Source organism: Phalacrocorax aristotelis, chromosome 2 (genome assembly GCF_949628215.1).
Source record: "Phalacrocorax aristotelis chromosome 2, bGulAri2.1, whole genome shotgun sequence".
NCBI lineage: Eukaryota > Metazoa > Chordata > Aves > Suliformes > Phalacrocoracidae > Phalacrocorax > Phalacrocorax aristotelis.
In genome coordinates, this window is record NC_134277.1 from 92,280,833 (window position 1) to 92,304,555 (window position 23,723).

At 38.1% G+C, this 23,723-nt stretch overlaps 1 protein-coding gene across 14 annotated transcripts in view; it reads right to left on the minus strand.

The window, feature by feature from the left end:
- Positions 1 to 23,723, minus strand: part of COBL (cordon-bleu WH2 repeat protein) — a 168,999-nt gene that overhangs the window by 77,369 nt on the left and 67,907 nt on the right. For 7 of the 14 annotated variants that reach the window (XM_075084386.1, XM_075084373.1, XM_075084382.1 and 4 more), the window contains one exon: positions 20,590 to 20,673. The exons of the other annotated variants lie outside the window; for them this stretch is intronic. In XM_075084386.1, the coding sequence (XP_074940487.1) occupies positions 20,590 to 20,673 (84 nt within the window). The remainder of the gene's footprint in view (positions 1 to 20,589; positions 20,674 to 23,723) is intronic. 14 annotated transcript variants of the gene reach the window in all.

Below are 23,723 nucleotides of genomic sequence, written 5' to 3' on the forward strand. Positions count from 1 at the left end.
GTACTGCAGCCAAGGTAGCTGGCTAAAAAAGTCAGCCCTTATCCTCTGTTTCATTTGACAAACAGGTTAGCATGAATGTTCTGCTCAGAATCAAAATCAGTACCTACAATCTGTGTTTTGTAACTGCATTGCTTTAAAAAAAAATCATGTCAGATGAAGAAAATTCATGGTAATGAGTTATATAGAGAGCATTTAAAAATGTCTCCCAACTAGTAAAATCATAGTCTTTGGTAGACCGCTAGTGTTAGAGCACTTTGCTAGCAGTTCAAGCAACACCTCGGTAATCCAAACTAGCAAGAAAAAAAAAAAAAAAAGAGGCCTCTCTCTTTTCTTCCCTGAATTAAACCGAAGCAAATCCAGCACTAACACAGATACAACAGCATAGGTCAGCAGTCAAGTTAGACTCAAGTTGAGCAAACGTCTTGGAACACGTACTGAACTACAACCGTGGACTAAAGTCCATTTCAATTCCATGAAGTAGATGTTGGAAGGAGTCAAGAAACAGCCGCAGTACCTACGTATGGTGCCATTAGGTTTCATGGATTCATTGTTCCATGTTATAATCGCCAGCTAGTTTTTTCCTTCTCATTAAACTTCTGAAATCTAAGAAACTTTCTTTTTTTCTAATGTACAAGATGCTTTCTTTGGGGTTAAGCAGTTTAATTTTAGGATATTTTCCTACTAGTTCTTCTAGTTGAAATTTAGCTTTCAAAGACTTTTTGAAAGGGCAAAGCAGGGTTGTTAAAAACACAGAAGTATGAAGTAACCTTAGGCATACCAGTCCCATTTTCAAAAGACACCAAGAAGTCGGCTTCCTAGAAGATTAGCAAAGTCCACAGCCTGATGAACTCAGCACAAGCAAGATTAAGAGCCTACAGCAGAGCCCAGTCTGTCTTCCAAGGTCATCAACCTAGAATACACCTAGATTATAATGTCGAATCAACCTAGATAATAAAGCATCTTTTGCAAACTTTTCAAGCATGAACAGAACCTCTGATATCTTATGGGCACTTCTGAAAAATTTATTATTAATAAGATTAATCTATTAAAAAATATAACTGTACTGCTGTGAGGATTCCATTTTACAAAAATAGATGCATATAAAATGGAAGTCAGCTTACGTTTGTTTTCAAAAGATATCCCACATATATAACTCTCTTTCCCAAAGCCCTGTTATTAGCATTTCCTTGATTTTCTGAAGACACTAAGTGGCATTTAAAGGTCAGCAAGGAAGAGACTGCAGCTTGCCTGTGAGAGTGATTTGACTTCCCGTTCCCTGTCCACACCGGTCAATAAAAATTTTTCAAAATGTCAAGTTCTTTTCTTGTGAGGTTGCTACAGCCAGGCCTTTCTTCCGCAGCTCTTTGCCAAAACTCACATATTTGAGCTCCCAGTCTTGTTATGCAATTTCCTTCTGAGAAGTTTTTAAATCAAAAGTAATCAATTGAGCTGTTTTTAAGCACTCAAAGTACTAGATGTATCAGCAAAAAATAAGGGGTTTTATTTTTTCCAAAACAGAGACAAAAAATAAAGGTATCATAAAGGAAATCTTTTTTTTTGTAAGTACACTGGGGGTAAATACAAAAGGTAAGATTTAGAGCAGGCAGACAAATCCATCTACCCAGTGACAGCCAGAATATTTATGCCTGTTGGACATTTAAGCTCCATTAATGCAAACTTTTATTGATTTGCTGAATGACGCCACAACTGATTACAACTGGCCATTTAAAACTCCAGACAGATTATGTCAGACCTACTGTACAAATTAAAGTCGAAGGCTGCTTTCCTTGACATGATACTGAAATTCCTTACACTAGCACTAAATTTGACAACACCAAAAACTAAATTAATCCAAGCTCCTGCTTCAAAACCAAAGCATAATACTGTGGTCATGAGATTGCTTGGAGACATAGTTTTTAAAAAAACCAAAATTGTGACTGCTCAGATTTTCCTTTCTAACCAGCCACACTGAATACAGTTTGTTTTTTGTACTCCCTGAGGCACTTGTGATTCTGTTACTTGCACAGAGTTTGCAGTCAGAAAGGAAAAAATGTTAACCTTTTCCTGATCTGAAGTAAAAAAAATAAAATGCATTTTTATGATATTTGCTTTACGTTGCTTTATTACCTCATTGCATTTTGCTATTGGTAGGAAACGATCTGGTCACCCATGACAATGTTAAAGCAGAAACAACTATTTATTCTCCACAACAGTAACTTGTAGAGGCATAAAATCAACGTGGTACTATGTCTGGCAGTAGGCTCTCAAGGTTTTACTGTAAACGTTTTGAGCTATACTTCGAAGTTTGTACAACTACTGTGCTACCTTATGCTTGCATATGTCTATTATAGTATATAGTATCTAGCTAGCAATTCCAGACCTTGTGGTCAGGGCCCATCTGGTGGACACCAGAACTGACAAAGCCTGAATTAGAAATGTCTGAGAACATTCTCTCTCCTGTGACCCTGCCAGTTCTCCCTCACTGTGGCCGATCACTTTCCTCTCCTTTCAGTACAAAGTTTGTTGATCAGAAATCCTAGCAGTGCCAGGTGCAAGGAGGTCACCTCCTTTACAAAGTCATCTGCTTTATCTCCCAGCACTGAAGTAGCATGACCAATCCGTCCCTGCAGAGGTTACTAAAACCTTCCTGTGACACAGGTCCACACCATCTGCAGTTATGCTGTTTTATTGTTAACTATCCTTATCATTAGAATTTTTTTCCTTGTACCTTAACTATAATTTCCCTTCCTAGAACTTTATCTGATTACTTCTTGTCCTCACTTAGGTAAGGTCATGTTATGTAAAGTATCTCTACGTCCCTTTAGCTAGGAGCGCAACCTTGGTTTCCAGCTCCGACTGAGTCATGTTCACTTTGCACCTTCTGTGGTGTCCAACCTCCTTCCCAGTAGAAAAGCTGCAAGAACAACTATCCAAGGGCAGGAACTAGAAAACTGGAAGCCTCCAGGAACAAAGCTTTCTGAAACAGACCAAGGGGCTTGGGTTCACTGTGAATTTCTGCGTAGGGAACAAGTGTGGGTATTAACTCAAGGCCCGTGCACTACACTGAGAAGAAAGAGGGTGCCCAACCAGAGAGGCCTTCCAAGAACCTTCTTCAGTTTTTGTTACACTTCTTGTGTGTGAAGCAATATTCAAAACTCCTTTTCCATTTGGAAATCAGATGGATAAAGACTGAATACGGTGAAAATTGCAAATATGTTGACTACTTTTTTAATGAGCAGTCAAGTATTTTACTTTGATGGTTAGAAATATAAACTTTTTACTCAAAGCATCAGTAGGTTAGAAAACATGGATTGAGAATACATGCATTCCAGCTAAACATGAACGTGCCTGTAAATTCTTGCAAGCCTAAAGAATCAGATGCAGTAAAACCAAGCCTAACTGCTAATATCAATGTCCTACTGCTACCGTCTCCCTCAGTATTCAGCCAGTGAGAGCTCACAAATTTAATCTGAGTTCTCTGAAAGCGAATAAGCTACCATGGCACATATGAAGCAGTGGAATACAGATCTACAAATTCAACAATGTTTATATAATATTCAAGCAACTCAGACTGTCAAATCGTCCATACTTTTTCAAGATTTTATGACAGATGTGTTTCCTCAATGCTTTGAGAATAGGAGCTTTTGAATCATCTCTGGTGATTTAAAATTCAGTGTACTACTTCTAACTAATTTCTCCTGTTTCCATCTTTCACTCCTCAGATTTTCACAAGTCACACTACTCTTTGTGCTTAACAAAACCTTTGTCTATTACTTGTACCCAAAATCACTCACGTCAATCTGAGGAAGTCTCCCTGGTAGAATGAAGGCGACAGTCATAGTATCAAGGGAAATGGATGCAACTTTTTTTTTTCCATCACAGCAATACATGCAGAAAAGGGAAGAAAAGCTAACTTGATTTAGATCTGTGTGCTTGTATCATCTCTTCTGTTAACTGACAGTTTGTTTCAAATAAATTAATAGTTTTCAAAAGAAGTAACAACCCAGCAGAATTAGCAAAAATAACCTCTGTTGACAGGAGAGGGTAGACACTACCTTTTCTGAATTGTGAGACAAAGGGAAAGAAGGCAGAGCCATGTCTCAACCACTCAGAAGGTGGGAGCAAGCAGCATGTTGCCTGGTGCTAATGAGAAGACTGAAGCGTATTAATCAGTGTTTGGAAGGCACACCTAAATAATTTTTGCCCTCTCCTATCAATCTGAAGTCATTGCAGTAACCAGCAAGCATGTACCCTGTGGACCACGTGAATTAGAGCTGAGGAACCTGTTAAAAAGAAGAGAAACATATCTTCTTTGATTCAGAGCTGTAAGCATTGACTGTCAGCCTCAACTCAGTGCAGTGAAAATATACTTGCTACAAATCCTTCTAATGCGTAATTTGTTTAATTTCAGTCACTGTGTGTCCTATGAAGGATGAAACTTGTTTTGCTGAAATCTGAAGCTATTTAGCCACAAATGAAAGAAACTTAGGTTGCTAAACATTCTTTTCTAAACAAACATGATCAGCAGAGCAAGTAGGTGCATGTTCAAGAAAGCAAACTTCAGCTCATAACCACACAAGCCAATATATTTTCCACTTAATATTCCAGATAATATTCCACTTAATATTCTGCTTTTCACCAGATTCTTAATTTCCAAAAATACAGCTAAAAACCTATGAAACATAAAATTATTAGAAGGTATTTCAACATTGGCATAAATCCAAAGACATCTGTGAAATAGCCACAAGCTTCAGCATGTGTGCATTATAGGTATTTTCCTAAGTGGATATACTAAAATCACAACACTTTTTAAAAAAAACACATGTCTATCCAATCCCTTAAAACGACACATTAAGGTGACAGACACATCACAGAGAAATCAGACATATACCACAAGCTTCCGGACACATGCCAACTTCCTTTATGCCTTTGTGCTATGCATATGATACCATCAGGCTAAATGATAGCACACAAAGCATGTGGCTTTTTTTAATTTCTGGATGACAGATGCATTTTGAATACCCCTAAAACAAAAATGGTTTTGCTTTTGTAGTAAACCCTAGTGAGACAAAGCCATCCTTAACATAGCACAGAAAACATTTCTGCATTGGGTATTTTCTATGCCGCTTGGTAGTTTAATGGAAACTTTACTGTCCATCACTTGGGTGGGAGGTAGGGGTGCAGGCTGCAGACACAATCTGAAGTGAATTCCAAAGTCAAGCTGAACTGCCGGGGACAGCCTGGGATGCTGGCAGGTGCTTAGAATGAGGTTTGTTTGCATTTCATACAAGTGTAAAATGATTTATCGTGACTTTCAGAATGTGTGGGCAACTTTGTGTCTCATTTGCTAGAATGTCATTTTTTTTCTCCCTTTTTTAATATCATTTTGGGAAAATACCAGAATCAATTTATATATAAAATGCACCCTTTCAGGGCTGATTTACTTCTTTCTGGTTAGACTGCTAAAAACTTCCACAAGTCCAACACTTTTTGTCACAGCGCACTGTCAAAATGCGTCAGCCTATAAAAAAAAGACTGTATTCTGTGAACAGCTTTTTCATAGCTGTCAAAAATACGAATATGTAAAGCCAAGATGGGGAGAAACATTAAATTCAAAATATTCCCTAGAGGGAATGGCTAACAAAAAAATAGGCCATCAGCAAATTCAGCTACTCACATTACTTATAATTTTTTTTATATGTGCATATATGCTAAATAAGTGTATCATTACCTGATAGTGCAAGAGATAGATGACAAAGAAGAATTTTTGTCACATACTATGCCAGACAAAAAAAAAACCAACCAAAAACCCAAACGAAACAGAAAAGCTAATATATTAAGAGAAGGAAAGGGTTATCTATTCAAGACGAAATGTCTCATCAAATGGGACAGAAGATGGGCTTGTAACAAGACAGATACAGGGAGTTAGGTGATTTATAAAAGGAAATGGGAAAAAACATGGAAAACACTGCAAGTCTCTCTTGGATATTTGTCCAAGTGGTACAAAAGCAGACAAGAAAGGAGTAGGAAAGAACACAGGAAGAAGCAAGGAAAGAAATAAACACACAATCGTTATGGCGAAAAATGAAGGGAATATGTTCACCAGATTTGACCAGAGGGGAAGTCCTTGCAGAAATTCAAAGACAAAAATCTGAGAGAGGAGAGAAAAAAAAAAAAAAGCAGAAGACTTCAGTGAATGTGATGATAGAGTACTGGCTCATATCCTGGGGAAGGAACAATGAACCAAGGAGACTGCAGGGCAGAAACCATATTCTGCAAGAAAACTCGAATGACTGCTTACATGTTAGCCCAGAAAGATGGTGATGTTAATGCTCACTTGTTGACATGAAGACATCTGGGGAAAAGTCACATGAACAGAACTCAAACTGGTAAAGATTCAGGACTGAAAGGAAAGGGGATTAACATATAGATTTGTGAATGTGTAATAAATATTTCTGTGGTAAGGATTTAACGCATATATGGAATGAGGCAGAATGGAAGAAAATAACCAAAGCAACATCTTAAAACATATGAGGAGAGGTCTAAAAGCCAATGACAGACCCCAATGGAAAAATGCATTTTAAAGAAACATGAAGGAGGAAGTATTACAGAGGAAAATTCATATGAACTCCAAAATTCAATTCAATCCTGGTATAGGAAGACGACAGAAAAATACCAAGCCAGAAGAAAAACAAGGAAAGAACATTTGAAAAGAGACCATTTACACTTGGCCTTCAAAGGCCATTAGTAGATCTAGGGAGAGCAATCTTGGAAGAGTAAGGGTGGAAAAAGCCAAAGCCTTGTTAGTCTGAAAAGGCTGGTTTCTCCTTTCACTTACACTTTTGCACTAGGTGAACATAGATTAGCTCAACCAAATAGTGGTGAACAACCTAGCCGAAAATCAAAATCTGTCTTTATTAAATGGTCTGGCAACAGGCTTCAGGAAAGAGGGAGTTCAAAAGGTCAAAAACCAAGAACAGCAAAGACGACATTTTCATAATTTCAACTGGTGTTAAGCATTTATCAATCATAAATAACCACAAAAAGGATCAGAGGTCTTGAGATAAGTGAATTCATCATTGCAATACGAATTTATTTTCTCTAGGCTTAACTCTATCAGCCAATGTGTTTGGTTCACAGAAGACAGAAGTTATATACGCGATATACGTCCTTCCAAGAAGAACTTTTGCTGCAATAAATTTTTTTAACGTACAGTAACTATCAAACCACTGGAGTTGATCATCTTCAATATATTTTCATTGTAGATATGCCAATTTATACTGGAGGAGAAGATGGAAACTTTGCACAAAACATACAATTTTAAAAATATCTGCTCTACTGTCTGCATAGCCGATTTTTATGGGGACCAGAATTATGAATGGAATAATTCCTGGCATGAGTTTTTTGGCTGCGCATTTGTTTGGTTTTAAAGAAATAATTTCTGTTTTTTTACTGAATGTATTTTTATTCCAGTTAAATTAAAAAGAGGTTTCCCCCCATTTTAATGAAAGTGTTGTCTTTATGCAAGTTTTCCAGAGACAAGAAACATTCATGATCAATTCTCATTATCTTTCAGTGATTGCTGAAATTCTGACACAGATGACTCTTGGCCTCTGAAAAATCTCTACTTATTATAGGTGTTGATGAATGGATAAAATATGTACCGAAACTGAAAGGCAAATTTTCACCAAGATCTGCAGAACTTTTCTAAAGTCAAAGGAGTTGCTCTGATTTACTCAAGCTCAGAGAACTGACTTCTAGCTCCAGTCCCTCTAATCCAATTCCCACACAAATACTTTGTTAATTTAGAATGAAGTTGTGCAACTACTTTTCCCTTTGAAGTCTATGGTAACTGTAGGTGTTTAGCTAGAGGGAGACAAATAAAATCATCCAACTGTCAAAGTACATTTTCAGAAAGGAAGCTTTACGCTTTTTAATGATAAAATACTGCCAAAAATATTACTGAAAAACAATGCAACTTCTGAAGTCTTTAAAACTTAAATTAGAAGAACAAATCAGCTTTTGAACTCTGAAATTAGTGCAAATCTTAACACAAATCCTAATTACAGAGTCACTAAGAGGATTCTAGCAACATGAATCAGAAGTCAACAGCCAGGAATTTTACTGTCTCAAATAGCTCTTTCAGATGTCTGGATGCGCGCGCGTGTGTGTGTACATAACCTGTGTGTGTCTATACATGTACCTACATACAAACACAGGTACATACACACAGAGACGATTTATCACTTCAGTTAGCTCTTTCAGTCATCTGTATGCACATTTGTGTGTGCATGTACATGTACTTACACACACTGAGTACAACAGGCTGAGTCTGAAACCCTAAGGGGTGGCTTAAGCAAGCCCCCAAACTGTATCTGCAGCTTCCATGCTCAGAGTTTCTGGCAGCAAGTAATGGCACTGAAGGACACCACTCCTTTAAGAAGATATGACAGCTTGCTGCAGAAGACAAAAACGAAAGACAAACTCACGCACATCATGCTCACAGCTTGATGCTCAGGTATTAAGGACAACAAACCCTTTTGAATTATAACAGCTGAATATTTAATCCCAGATCAACATCAGTGGTCAGGAGTACAGAGGTGAAGGCGGTTTAAAGGCAACACTCTCCTGCTAGACAATGGATAGAGCACATCCAGGTGTTGTACGCATCCATCTTCTGTTTTGTAATACCTACAGATCAGTACCTACAGAAATTAAGCTTGTAGAAAATACACGTGCTCATACTCCGAAAAAGTCGCAAGCAAATTCATTTCAGGATCTGAATCTTGCAAGAGCATGAAATTCAGATCCAAGCTTCCTCTCTATCCTGGAGGAATCTCCAAAGGCTATCCTCTTTGGAGAATAATCAATATCCTGAACATGCTGGCAAAAATCATGCAAGTTCAATAACTGGATGTGGAAGAACAGGTTAATAATGAAGAAGCAGATGCCCCTTTGAGTTTTCCTAGAATTATATTAAAACATTACTTCAAACATCCTTGGCCGTTTATTTTTTTTCCTATTGTGAGCACTCATTATCCTTTTAACTCTGAGCTTGTCTAGGCCAGCCCACCTCCTAAATCAAAGTGAAGTGAGAACATAGGATACTGCAAAGTGACTTGAAGTACCCCTGTTACCCGTGTGCTGGAACTCAAGCTACTTCAGCCTTTCCCCACTTTAGATATATATATATATATATATATATATTTATATATATAATTCCATACTTTTATCTTCCTTTGCAGTATACTATAGCCAACAATCCAGTACTGTATCCTTAGGACTTTCACAAGCTTGACGTGTGAATGTTATTCCTAAGAAACTAATTTTCCCACTGTGTATAGCCTTGATTCCTTTGTGAGTTTAGTGGGAAACACTAAGAAATCACAGCTCTCCCATGTATTTATTCCTACTGACTGGAGTATTCCAATCCATTGGAGTGCAGTTCCCACTGAGGAGCTGTGGCAGAAAATTTTCAAGCTCAGTCCCAAATTTAACTGACACTGAAGTTAAAAACTGTGGAAATAGATACAACATACACCTACACTTGGACTTTCACTGGCACAATTACATCTTAAACAGGGCAAGCAGTGCTGAGAATTCTGCTTACTTCTCTGGGTATGCACTGCCTCAGATAACAAAGAAAAACCTGCCTTTGCAACAAATCATTGGACGGTGAAAGCCACTCCCCTCCTTTGCCACTGTTTGCAATTCACCTTCTACAAGACTTAACATGTTTACTTTGGGGTTTTCTCCTTCCCCAGTGAGAAAATGCGCTATAAATTAAGCAACTTCAAGGGGTTTATCTGTGTCAACTGTCCATCAAAAAGGAATGAAGGTCTTACTTTTTCAAAGATGGCAGTGAAAGTGTTAGATCATCTTTGTCCATGCAAAGGAGAACCTGAAGTAGCAAAAGAAGGAATGATTTTAAAATGGCCTAGTGTAGACAATGGCTAACAACTCATAAAGGACATGGTCTTAAGCCAGTTGAAACCAACAGGAATTTTTCCACTGGCTCTAGTGAGGTCTGCATCAAGCCTCCGATGGTCACTCTAACTTTATGATGCCAAGACAGTAATGCTCTAAACTATGTTGCTGCTGTCATTTCTCCAGGAAATATTTTTCTTCAGTATACTTTCAAACTCAATGAAAATCATAACAACGCCAGCACAGAATGCATAGCTCTGTTTTTTTTAACATAAAATTTGGCTCTAGATATCCATACTTTAGCCTCTACTGCTAAAGAAATGAAGAAAGTAAAGCACCTCCAACAAAACACGCATGAATAGGCTCACAACCAACAAGCAATGAGCTGTTTCACAAGTGTGATCAAAATGCAAGACAAAAACCAAAATCCAAAAAACCCAATGCGTGATCAGATACCCTGATGTATAGCCTGTTTGTGTTACTATTTAGCGAGGGTTAAAAAACCAAAACATGCCCTCCCAGGATGATGTTAAACGGCATATGAACACATGTCTACAAAGCTAACAGACCCTACACTACTTTCACCCTCAGCATGATGCTTTCTTTTAATATAATATTCAGCCACAGGAAATTAAAACTCCCAACAATATATTAAGACAGCTCACAATCCAAAGCAAAAACATTAAGAAGTCTCAAAGCGCTGCCTTTCCATAGAGAGAAGATAGTGTTTTTTCTTATTTCAAACAGGTTGCATAGAATATTTGCTCCCAAATCTCTCAGCCCCCACCCTCCCTTTTTTTTTTTCTTTTGGGGTGGAGGAATATTTCACAGCTTTGGAAAGGCAAGTTGCTTTTAACTAAATACAAGTTAATGACTTTGACTGATTGCCAGTATTTTTAGTTGATACTGTCTTTCTGACCCATAACCCTTAAAATAGAACAAGCACCTTGTTTAATGTTTGTTAAATTTAGACAGTGCCACTATCCACTAGTACACCCCTCCCACTGCTGCACTAATCTTCCATGCCAGCTGCTCGAATGTTTACATTTGAAGGGCTTTCTCTGTGCAGAAATGGTCTCTGCACAATATCTCTCACCAGTACATTTGCCAGAATCAAGGCAAGAAAAGCCTCGCTGCTGGGATTCTTGATTAATAAATAGTCTTAAATATTTCTTCTTCCCTTCTACTTTCTGTCAAATCTATTGCCATTAGGTTTTTACAAGGCAAACCTCCACAGTGCACTTTAATGGCCTGACTTTTGTCCTACTCGATCAATTGTAAATCAGAACAGGCTCCATTTAAAGCCAATGGAATCACACCATCTCTGTGCTGAAACTGGGAGAAATCAAAATCAAGATGTGTACGTGAGCATTTGCTGGGATGGAAAGAAGAAAATGTTATAATCAGAGGAGGGGGTTGTGGGGGAACCAAACACCACCAATCATAAATCTGCCAGACATCTCTCCATCTCGCCATGTCAGTGTACTTCAGAGACTGCCTTCACAGCTCATGTCCTAGACGTTGGTTGCACCTGGCTCTCTCACCAGGTCACTGAGGTACTGAACCAGCACAACACTAAAACAGGTGCTTGGTATGACACTGAAAAAGTCAGTGGGTCCAATTCCTACACCTACAGCTACTCACCTATTTAAAAACTCTGCAGGGCTATGTCTTGCTATTTCCTTGATCTGCTTTCTCTTCTGGCCTTCCAGGTGACCATTTATAAAACCAAAAATAATTTCCTTAGTTTTCCCAAGTATTCTGAGATCTGCTTAAAAGTGTAAATGATATTTAAAAAATAATTCAAGACAATAGATCTGACTGAAGGTATTACTACTTCATGCTGTTTTAAAAGGCTTTAAAAAGACTGACCACTGTTTGCCACACTCTTTCCCCAGTTCAGTTTGCATCCCAACATGCTGCTGAGAATTCACATGAAATATTAAGCACTGGAGAGTAAAAGAAAAAGCAATGTCTGAAATTATTTGTAATAATTTCTGCTAAGCTCAAAGGGGAAGATCAATATTGGAGCTGCACATAAAAGACCAATAAAGTCAAATTTAACAGTTGTTTATTAAAAAAGAAGAAAGAATGTGAAACAGCTACACAGACTATAGGCATTAAAAGGTCTCTTTTTGCGGTGATGAACAATTGCGCAGCACACAGTACTCAGTGCTATATGGTCTTCGCTTCATACACACAACTCCTCTTTGAGTTAAAGGGAGACTTGTAAGGCCTCATGGAGGTTTGACTTTGCTTGAGAGAACTAAGCCATAAAGTTCACTTCGGAAAACTTCTCCGTCAAAGTAAAACGCATTGTGTCCTGTCAGCAAATGTTGTTTTGCAAATCCTCCCTCACCTGCCATAAGATGTTATTGAGACATATGGTTTCACACGCTACCAAGCAGCTCAGTTTTGCCAACGAACAATAATGCACAGAACAAATACGTGTGGAAATCATGAGATCATCTAATTAAAAGAAAAGTTATTGTTTGCCACTACTTTTAATGAAATCGAGCCTTCACTGTCCACAGAAGAGGCTGGAAAAGAACCAAATCCTATTAGCGCTCATGCCTCAGAAATTGTTTGCAAAAGAAACAAAATTATACCTTAACTGGTGCTGAAAATCTTCACTGTATCTAAAATCTACTTATGCTAATAGGGTATTTTAGACTCATATAATAAATCTATGGTTACATGCGATTCAGATTATGCCTATGCAACAAAAACAGGTGTTACTGTCTGAAAAAAATTCCATTGTATGTTAGAAATATGGAGTTGATGACATACAATTAGCCATTTCTGATTTCTTCTGGTAAAGGGCATTGGCATAAATACACACTAATCCTTTCATTACATTTGGAAAGCTTTACAAGAAATATTTTGGATATCCATCATTAAATCAAACAGAAATGTACTTTGCAGTGGAAATAATAATTCCCTGACTCATTCCCAGACCATCTCAAACTTAAACACAAAAAGGATTTTATGTACACAAAAATATGTGAAAGACTTTTTTAAGGAACTACATCTGTGCTTATCCAATTGCAGAAAAGCCTGATCCTGGGATAAACTTTTCTTTAAAGGTGGTATTTTCCACACCACTGCATACTTGCCAGCTACACTGAGAACAATATGCTGAATAAATTATGACCAAATATGAATTACAAGACTATTATACACTATTAAGGGGCTCTGGTAATATTAAATACCAAGGAAGCAAAGCCTGAGCGGTTGAGATGTCACTAGAAAAATCTCAAATGGAATTTAAGTTTGTCTTTGTTTTTTTTTTTTAATGTCCTTTTATTAATGCAAATTAAAAGCCATTGGTCTTATTAGGTGCTTCTTTAGTCTATTTTTTCCAGTGAGTTAACTTCAGAACTTTTCAGTGAAATCAGTAACAAAAGATGAATCAGACATAAAAGGATTTGGGTGGTTAAGGGTGTGTCACCAGGTCTTAATTAAACATCCGAGGGTGATATCTGAGCCAACTTACTCCAGACCGACTGGGTACATCCACAGTATAGAGAACGATGCCACGTAGCCCAGGTCTGGAATCTGAATTGCCTCACACTAACCTAACTTACTGTGCTGCTGTTAGGCTGGGCCTCCCTAACTCACTCCACTTTGTGCTTTCCCTTCAATAAGCCTGCCACATACCCTTCTGATATGCTTGCTCCCATTTTGGTGCCTGATTTCTGCTTCTGGGTGTGCCGAGCATGAAAACTGCTGAGAAACTATGCTTCTACTAACCTCCTGCCTAAACTCCATCAGGATCCATAAAACTGGCAAATCTCTCCATCTTCATCAGCCAAGGGGGCTTGATCCAAGAGGTGTGCTTAAAGCACAACTAAGAAACCTGGCTCCACAAAAAACGTAATTGCTAGAAAAGGCAGCTATGGTATTTCTCTCCTGTCTTGTCCCCTGCTCCCTGTCCCAAGTTCAATGATTCAGTAGGAATATGGTAAATGCAGGTTAAAAATGTTCTTCTAGTTGAGAAAAACAAACTTCCCCCCGTCATGAGCAAAGTGAAATTATTCTCCGTTCAAGGACATGAATACGAGTTTAGCTAGAAAGAGACTGAGATTAGGGCACTCATCTGGGCAGGGAGCAACAGCCATTTGGCTCCTCCAGTTCTAGCTTCAGTGACTACTTATTTGCTGGATCTAACATCTGCTTAGCATAAAACAGAAAAACATCTCTGGCGCTGGCACTGGAACCTGGAGCTGCCACCGCACTTAAGTTATTTCGTTACTGGTCTGAACAGTTAAGCTTGCTCTTGCACTCTCTCTCTGAGTCACTGAATATTTGGGTATTTTTACAAAAGGGTGCTTCCCACATCAAGAATACCTCACAGCTTTGTTCCAGGCACTCTCCATCCCAGCAAGTATTTTGGTTTTCTTTGCAAAGGAGGAAATAATTCTCTCAATAATGGTCCTGAGAGAGATAGAAGATTGGCTGGTTATCTCTAAACACAGAGAAGGGAACTCACATTTTGGCTAACAGTGGTAGGTGGTAAGCTTTTAGAGTAAAAGCTTTAAAGACCTAAATCTAGCAGCTGACTCAAGGTTTCAACCCTGAGCAGAGGCAGGTAGCAGACTTAGAAGATGGGCAGAGTTCAACGTGCAACTCCTGCCGTGCAGATTTCAGTGGCTTCAAAACTTGGGAAATCTGACTCTGGGATGCTTAGATCCAGTGTCCAAAAGAAGCTCGTGCTACTGGGTAGTTAAAACAGGCACTGCCAGGCGTAGTTGTGCCCAGTTCCTTTTGCAGATACGGCCCTACTCAAGCCCTTTTGATTTAACTTGATTCATTTCTCTCTGTTCATTTTGGAACTTTCTTGGGAATATTTCCTTAAAAACGTCCTGCAAAAACCACTGCAGGAACTGAAGTTTCCAAGTTGTCTTTCTAAAAGCAACTACTTGAATGCAATGTGTTGTCATAATTTTACTCTGAACCATGCAATTTTATGTAAAGATGCAGGCTCTGGCAACCAATGACTATGTGATAATCTTTTGTTTTTAATAAAACCTTCATGGTCACAAAAAAAAAAATGTTTCGAAATGTGACCCCTACAAAACTAATGCTCAGGAGCCAAATGGAGGCAAGGGAAGTCCACCCTAAATGATTTGTTTTCAAATCTCATGATCTTAAGCCACTTTTGTGTGGTAAGGGCAAGAGCTGACAAGTGATTTTTGAATGCATGAAGTTGGCAATCTTGTGGTAGTACAAGCTAAGCAGCACAGACAGAACAGGGGTCAGCCGACGTGTCTCTTCACCAGATACTGTTTTTAATAGCTTGTAACTTCACCATGCTTTAACCATAGATGCCGAGACTTTTCATTCCAGGTGTCTGCCTCAGGCTTTGCTGTTGGTTTTTTTTTCTTTCTTTTTTTTTCTGGGGGCTGGGGGGGTGGGGTTTGTTGGTTTTTTTGTTTTGTTCTGAGCCAGAGTAGTTCAGCTGGTTCTGAGTTTTTTTGTTTGGTTGGTTGGTTGTTTTTTTTTAACACTAAGTCCAGGGACCTTTTCCTTGAAAAGGTCTAGTAACACCCCACTTTAGAGCAAGAACTTGAAGTCTGGTGGCAGGTGGCCACTGTTTCAAGCTCTTGCCTTCTCCTATCACATACTGTAAGAAAAATCTATAGTTATTATATCATGTATAAGTATCTACAATTCACAGGAACGAAGAAAGTTAATATCCTGTAAGTGCACATCACAAAAGGAGGTGGGTACAGCTGCATCTCTTCAGCAGCCATAGTCTGGCTGAAAGGCACCTCCACAGTCCACCTAACCTACCCCTCTAACGTAAATTTTCATTGCTATATATAAAACACATTACTACTTGTGCTGCCCTCAGTAGACAAGGAGAAAGCAAGCTGATCACCGTCAGCTTTGCTACCTATCGGAATTCTCTGAATGCCAGTCACGAGCCAGTTTGCTCTTTCTTCTTACCAAGGAAAGTTAGCAATAATTTTTTTTCAGAGAGTCACAGGATATAAACATAAAACTAACTCTACTCTGATGGTGAAACTTATCTTGAGATATCTGGTATTTAATAAAACTATTTTTCTTCTAATCACATAAACAGTTGCACACATGAAAACATAACTATACTGTTATCTTCCCTAGCATCATCCTCTGGCATCTAACTACTGGCTTACAGGCACCCTGTAACAGAAGATTGGTGGGGACAGGCCAGTCTGCTGTAGTATTTAGAAAACACTCTGTACTCAGGTTGTAGAGTTTTATGTTCTGCAAACAAAATCACACTAAGCAAAATGGTTTCACAGCCAGATAATAACCTATGCCTTTGACAGTGTACATAGTTAGCTCTTACTGTAAAAATTCAACAGAAACTATCCCTTCTGGTACAAATAAACACACGTAACCAATATCATCCTAAGCATTGCCAGGAGACCAAGAAGCAAGAACAGGAGAACAGGATTAAAGTGAATGTGATTGACACACAAGGAAATATTGGAAGTAGATGGTTGTTAACTTCCATTCAGATGGCACAGCAGTATTCTCATTCCTACTGCCCTAAACAGTACCTAGCTATGTGAGGCGAAATCCTTGACAGTAGATAGTATTAACCCATCACCTGACCTGACATGTTTGAAGAGAAATCACATTACCAACCACTTTTGCGTAACTGTACTTGATCCTCCTTCCAACCACGTCTGAACTGGGAAAGTATATCATGAAGAAGTCCTGCCATCAACCAGGGCAGAAAAGTTAGAGTACCTTAAGAACAAACAAGGCCCTGAAAAAGCAATAAACTTGTTTGTTGTTTTTAAAGAAGCCTTTAAAGGGGAAATAGCTGTTCCCATCGTTTGAGAAGTGACTACCAAGGTTACTAATGCACTAGAAGTCCTGATGACTTTTTTCACACATTATCACAGTATTTTTCTTCTGGATCGTGATCTTGCAATTATACGGGTACTATGAAATAAAAAAAACAAACCCATACACATATCCTAAACATATCTTTAGAATTTAAAATGACATTGGTTTTCTCTGACAGTTTTGTTCATTAACATACATAATAGTAGGCATGACTGATTCATTAAGCAGGGAACTACTGGGCTATCTGCTTCGTTTAGGTTCACTGATTCTGTTATGAGTAACAGCTATATTCAGACACATACTGAAGACTAGATTTTTCTAAAAACGGCCCTGATGAAAATCCTCTAACATTGCTCTGCTGAAGCCCTGTTTGAACTAGAGAAACCTCATGTGATAAGACTTTGTGCTGAAGTTTCAAATCCTCTGATAAGTGTCCCTGGCTGTACTTCTAAATTTTTTTCCCAAGCTGATTTATTACATAAACAAATTCCCCATCAGGGATACACGTCGTTCAGCACTAGGGATGTGTTTTTTCACTCTTGATTTATGAAAGCATGAAGGCCCCAAAAATAAAAACAGCTAATTTTAGTACTGCGTTCCAAATATCGGATTTCATCTTGATCAACTGTTTATTTGAGGACAGTGACACCAAGTGGCAGAGATGACTTAAACTTCCTTTTTTTTCCCCCAGCTGGTCTAAATTCTAGCTCTGTCTGTCTTTGGCACACAAGAAGCAGAATATGGTTAACTGTGCTGCAACTTCCAACTGCTCTACTTGTATGTTGTATTTATACACCAGTGTATTTCAACAGCATTTGATTTGTGAAAATTTAACCTGGATATAAAGCTCATCTGCTTAGCACAAAACTAGAACAGATTAAGGGAAAAGATTTCTGCTTCATTTACAATACACCATTAGTTTTCAGATCCTTTACTGACGTGTGGTATAATGAATTGCTGCACTCTGAGGATTGTTATGAAGAATTCTTTCTCTGCATTTTTACACTCACTCTCTAGGGTGTTAAGAAATTCTTTTTTTACCTTTATTTTTGCTGATACTGGGAACAAATGTCCTTTCACCTCAAGTGTAAGTGTTGACTTTCCCATCTTAACTTTGAAAATCTGCTGCCTCATCAACAGTCCAAAGTATTTTTAGATGCATTAGTAATTCCAATAATAATTAGATAAAGTTGGCACTGAGAATGGTTTGGTGGTTAAAAAGCAAACATAACTTCTTCTTGAATAAATACTAAGGATCTCTTATTTATTACACATAATAGATAGGAAAGGATTTAAACTAAGCATACCACAGTTCATGCCCTTGAGTTGCCTATTTCCTTATAGGCAAGAAAAATTTTCTTGATCCAGGCAGTGCATCTCCCGGCACTATGCTGAAGGCATTGGCAAACTCTTTTCCCTTCAGAAATGGATCTGAAACTTTGGCTTTGATTCCTACACAGCAATGCAAAATACTTTGAAGATGACCCAAAACAGTAACAGGAAGTAGACCTGAGGAAATTGCAAAAGAAGAAGCCTCTGCTGGATGACATTTTGCCAAAAGCCCTGTCTTAGCTCAATGAAACTTCTGTATAATGAGCTCTAAATGTGTATTTCACATATATGGCTATGTAAGATACCACTTACATATATAATATGTATATTATATATACATATATATAATATATATATATAAGGATACTCAGTTCCACTGAAGTAAATAAGTGAGGCTAACTTTTGAGCAAGTGGAATAAATAATTACTTAGAATGATGGAGGGTCTCAATGTCTAGTCCATAAGGAACTGCTAAGCTGAATTTTAAGAATTATAAAGTGCTTTCATTGGTGTTTCCGCTTGAATTTGGTCTTCACAGAAGTTATCCATGCTAACTATCTATGCCAAGTTTACAGTATTTTAGAGTTTTTCACCTAAGACATCATAATTGTTGGCCTTTTCCTTGAAGCCCATCTAGCTTGTTCAAAAGATGGACCTTCTGTGCTGCTGAGTGGATCTGTTAGACTTACTTTATATATCTTCTGCAAGCTTTAACAGAATAGTACCAAACTAAAGGGAACTATGTCAATACATTCATTTAAGTATGTACGTATGTCTTAGCAAGATTGGCACTCATAAAAATACATGTGTCAAGCCAGAAGTGAAAGATGTAAACACTGAACATTGGCTACATTGCTCTTGAAGATTAACTGCTCCAAAGAGGAAAGTGAAAAAAAAAGAAAAAATCCCTGACATGTTCGTGTAGCTGAATAAAAAGAAAACATTTTTTACCTCTTCAAGACCCCTTTGCTCTCTATCACCCGTGCCTTTAGAAGACAAAAGTTACATGTCCAGGACAGTTTGGAAAACGTTTTTTCCATCAATGTCAAAGGAAAAATAAAACATCTTAATTTATTATTTGCCCTATAAAATTCCCTACAAAAATAAATTAAGAGATGTGTCTCTTCTGAGGAAAGCACCACACACTACTGTAAAAGGCAGTTCAGAGTATCTGAACTACCTTCATATCCTCACTTGGAATCCCTCCCCTTCCTCCTCCTCCTCTTCTAGTACTTGGGTATCAAGATATTGAGAGCAATTTATAATGGCAGTGAATACGAACCACAAGATTATTTTATTTTGACAGAGCTTGTGATGTTTTTTCTATACTTTTACCTAGTATATTTCAATTACCCACATCACCCTCTAATGGGTCTTTGTATTAACAGACCTCTCTCACTAAAACGTTAACCTTTATAGTGTTACCCAAATTTTTAGTGTCATAGCAGCTTTCCTATTTCAGTACTCTTTCATTATGAAGTCTTCACAGATTTGCAGAGTTAGGTGTTTTTTAACCTCACAGCCAACCACTTCTCCATCTATTTCTCCTTTTTGACTTCTTTTATATTATCCTTTTTATCTGGGATTTTTTTTCCCACTCCTCCATTTTTTTTTCCCCAGTTGTCTGTCACCCTCCTCTGTGACTAGTGAGCTGTACATTTTGTGGATCAGCACTCCTTTTCCAAATACCTCTTTGTGAAAGGGGGATTCAGAGCTGAACCTCACATTTCAGGCTTCTATTATGTCATCAACAGAGTCTTCTCGAGGTTTTGAAAATGTAACAAGAAGCCGAGTGATTAAAAAAAACAACAAAACACACCGTTTATGATGATTACTAATCCACCAGAACAGCCTTACAAAAATATTTAGGATTCACACTTCCTAATTAGATCTCTAAATCCTCATAATTTAGTAGTATGTCAGGCACTTAAAAACCTTTCTGGATGTGGTTCACAAGCTTTTAGTACCCCAAAACCTACCGAAGTACTTAACAAAAGTCCTTTCTGTTATTTCCAGAGTTTAAAACAAAAGTACTTTCCACCCCCAAGCTACTTAAGAAACAAATGGAATGCTGCCATGCTGCAGAAGACATGTAAAGGGATAAAAATGAGAGGTGTGCTTTCATAAGAAAAAAAGCCCCCCCTAAATGTCACTAAGGCAAACATACTCTTGCATCATGCAGTACTGTCACTGTCTTATACCTATGTCCTTGGTTAAAACACTTTCTGCTCACAGCTGCTTAGAATTTAAGCTCGAAAGAAACTTGATTTATAGTGAAGCTAGCAAGTTTTATTTGAAGACAGCACGCTGCATTTTAACTTCATCAAGATACGCGAACTGTGCACTCACGTAACTAAGCCTGCTAACAAGTAAACTATGTCTACTCCTACTTGGCTAAGCATCAGAAGAGCAGTGGTTTCTGGTTATTCAAACTGCAGGATCTAATAGGAATGCAAGAGCGTCTACAAGCCATGTTAGTACTTACATCCAAGCTTCCTTCACTTGTAGACGCAGAACTAAAAACATCCTCCTCACCACAATCTCTGTTCATCCTCAAGTGTTCTTCTGTCTGCAACACAAACAAGTATCCCGCACAGCAGCAGCAAAGGAAACAACACAGCAGAAACGTGCCAGAGCAAAGCATCAAACCTCATCACAGAATGAAGACAAACTGTCTCAGCAGTGCTGGACCTAATTGATGAGAAACTCTGAAGCAGTCTGCAAAACTTCTCTGATGTAGGCAAGGCCCTAAGAAATCCCTTAGCAGAAAGATTTAAGAATATAAAGATACAGAAAAATTCTTGGGCAAGGAGGAAAACAGGTAGTAAGCCTGTAGCACCAGGGATCAGATTGCAAGCCTCTGCTACACCCACAGACACAAGGGGAAAAGCAGAGAACTTCTTCCCTGCCACTTGACAATGATGGGGCTGTTTCTGTGTGCTAGCATATACCCTACTTAAACCAAGATCCCATGATTGTCTGCACAGGACCTCTGCTCTACTGGATTGCTTAGCAGTGCCAATTTGATCTGGATTTAGCCTCAGGCACATGACTACATTTCACATCAAAAAGACATGGAGTTCATGCCACCTTTATGTTTTTTATGCCAGCTGCAGAACAGAGGGTAACCGATCCAGCATAAAATTAGAATGGAAGAACAAGATGATACCTGATCTGGCACTAAGCCTGCCAGTACAAAGTTAACCAAAGAAATACTTTCAACAAATTTGTATTAATCATGAGAATAGGACTCTGCTTTCACTCTGTGTCATGGAGTTTTTAATATAGCAGGAAGTTTTTTCAAAAAGTTAGATCTAGTGCATTGTCATACCAGGATTATTGCTTTCAGTGACCTAGCTGAGAAAGAAAGCATGTGTGTGGGCATGGAAATCTGAGCGTAGGCCTGTAGCGTGCAGTGACACCTGATCCAGGACAATTTGCAACACAGGCTAATACTCTTCACTTGCAAAAGAAATTGCCTTCCCTTTATAAATGCCTGCAACTTTGCACCGCTACTACTGTGCAAGACTTTAGACAATTCTTGCTATCAACTAGTTCTAAAATACAGGCTGTGCGTGACTACAAACACACACACACACAGAGAATCACTGCAAATCATAATGCAAACAAAGTAAACAAAAAAGGCAGAACCAACTTAAGTCTTGTAGAGGAGTAAAACTGTAAGAATAACTAAAGAGCAGAGTTTAGGAACTCTGGGCCTTTGATTCCACTGTCCTGAAATCCCAGGACATCCCATCATATAATCCCTTCATAAACCTACCAAATCCTTTCTTAAGAGACTTTAATTAATTTGCCCTCATCCTGCTAAGTCTGTTCAGCAGTTTCACTGTTGTTTTGTCTAGAAATCTTCCACAACACCAAGCTAGATGTATTATGGCCAGTTAACACCTCCTTGCTCCTGTGTGCTGAACTATTCTTCAGTTCTCAGTAATTCTTCCGTCTATGTGAGTTCAAAGTCTGAGAGATTTGTATTGAACAGGCAACAAAGACTTCCTTGCTGGACTAAGCATAGCGGTTATTTTAGGTTTTGGTTTTTTTTTTTTCCTACAGAGTATTTTTATTTGAAAGTAAGAGTCCAATAAAGAAATGACCAAGAAAAATCAGTTAACTTGTCAGAACTAGCAGCAAGAAAGATTTATACCTTTACCTCAGATTTAGAAGCTGTTTCTCATACTTCTTTGTACAGTTCCTACTTTCTCCCAGGTCAAATACTACTTGAACTTGTTAACTGATCCTCAATATCCTTAGCATCTATTAAAATTTCTATTTTAAAAGCCCTCAGAGTATCACCTCCCATGCCTCTGATTAACAAGCATGACAAAAGGAACAGAAAAAAAGAGAGGAGTTCGCAAACTTGGGACATTCATCCCAAACTTGGCTGTGAGAAACCCAGTGCAGTAACCACTGAATTGGGATGCTTCACTGCAACTTTGTCTAAAGCTGCAGGTGTAAATATTTTAAAAGTTAAATCTCAGCTGTGTCAAGAGCTGAAACTCCAAGGGCACACACTTCATACCAAAGTTCAGGAAAATGGAATCAGAGGACAAACTATAATGCAGAAACTGCGTGCTGTAACGTATTTGGTTCTTCCAGAGGAACTACAGCGCTGCAGCGTGCTCTACAGAGGCTCAAGCTGAGCTCCCTTGTTTACTCCATTCCTCCAGGCACATACAGCATTATTGCTCCAGTTATGGTTTTTCTCCCTTCTAAATGGGAAATATTTTCTTACAGAGAATAAACACTCTGAAAGTGAAGGACTTCCTCTCTCATAATACACAGTTTCTATGTGTCCTTTTACGATGCTAAGAACAGATCAGCACCCATGACAAATGAGATTTTTCAACACTGTATTTCCCAGTGTCCATAAAGGAAGATATTGCCCACCAAAACTCCAAACTTGATCATAATCAAGAGGGCAGAGAGCTAATAAAGATTTTGGAAAGCTTTCACAGTTTTAAAAAAATGCCTTTGAAGACTGGAAGGGTAAGTGAAACACCGACCATTAACAAGCATGTTTCATAGTACCAGCTAATCAGAAACACGTTTTATGATTTCACTGCAAATGCCTTGAAGGGATTTTTAAACCAGAAAAAGAAAATTCTCTTTTTACTCTGACACCCCAGAGTATTAAATACTTTATTATCAAAATCAGTTGACACTGATATTTGTAGTGAAGGATGCAAAAAGTATAAAGTTAAAAGCCTAATATTTTTATATGTTCTGGAGTTAGAAAGTTTTTCTCTATTTAATTTCTCTGATGAATGACAAATTTTTCATAAAGGCATCTCAACAGAAGAAAATTATTTTATTTGACAGTTATTTTTTTAATTTTTCCCACTCAAGATTAAAAACAAAGTTAAATATGCCTAACATGCACCCCAGCAGATACTGATCCTTCAGTTTATCACTCCTTTTAGTACTGCAAGTTATTTCTTCTACACCTGATTCATTGGTTTTACAGACTTGGAGATGACAATATCATGACTGCACAGAGCTTCCTAAAGATATAAATGCTTTAAAACAGATGCACACCCATGCACAGAAAAGCTAATAAGACACTTCTACTTGATATTTTAATGCATTCTTTATTATATCAGT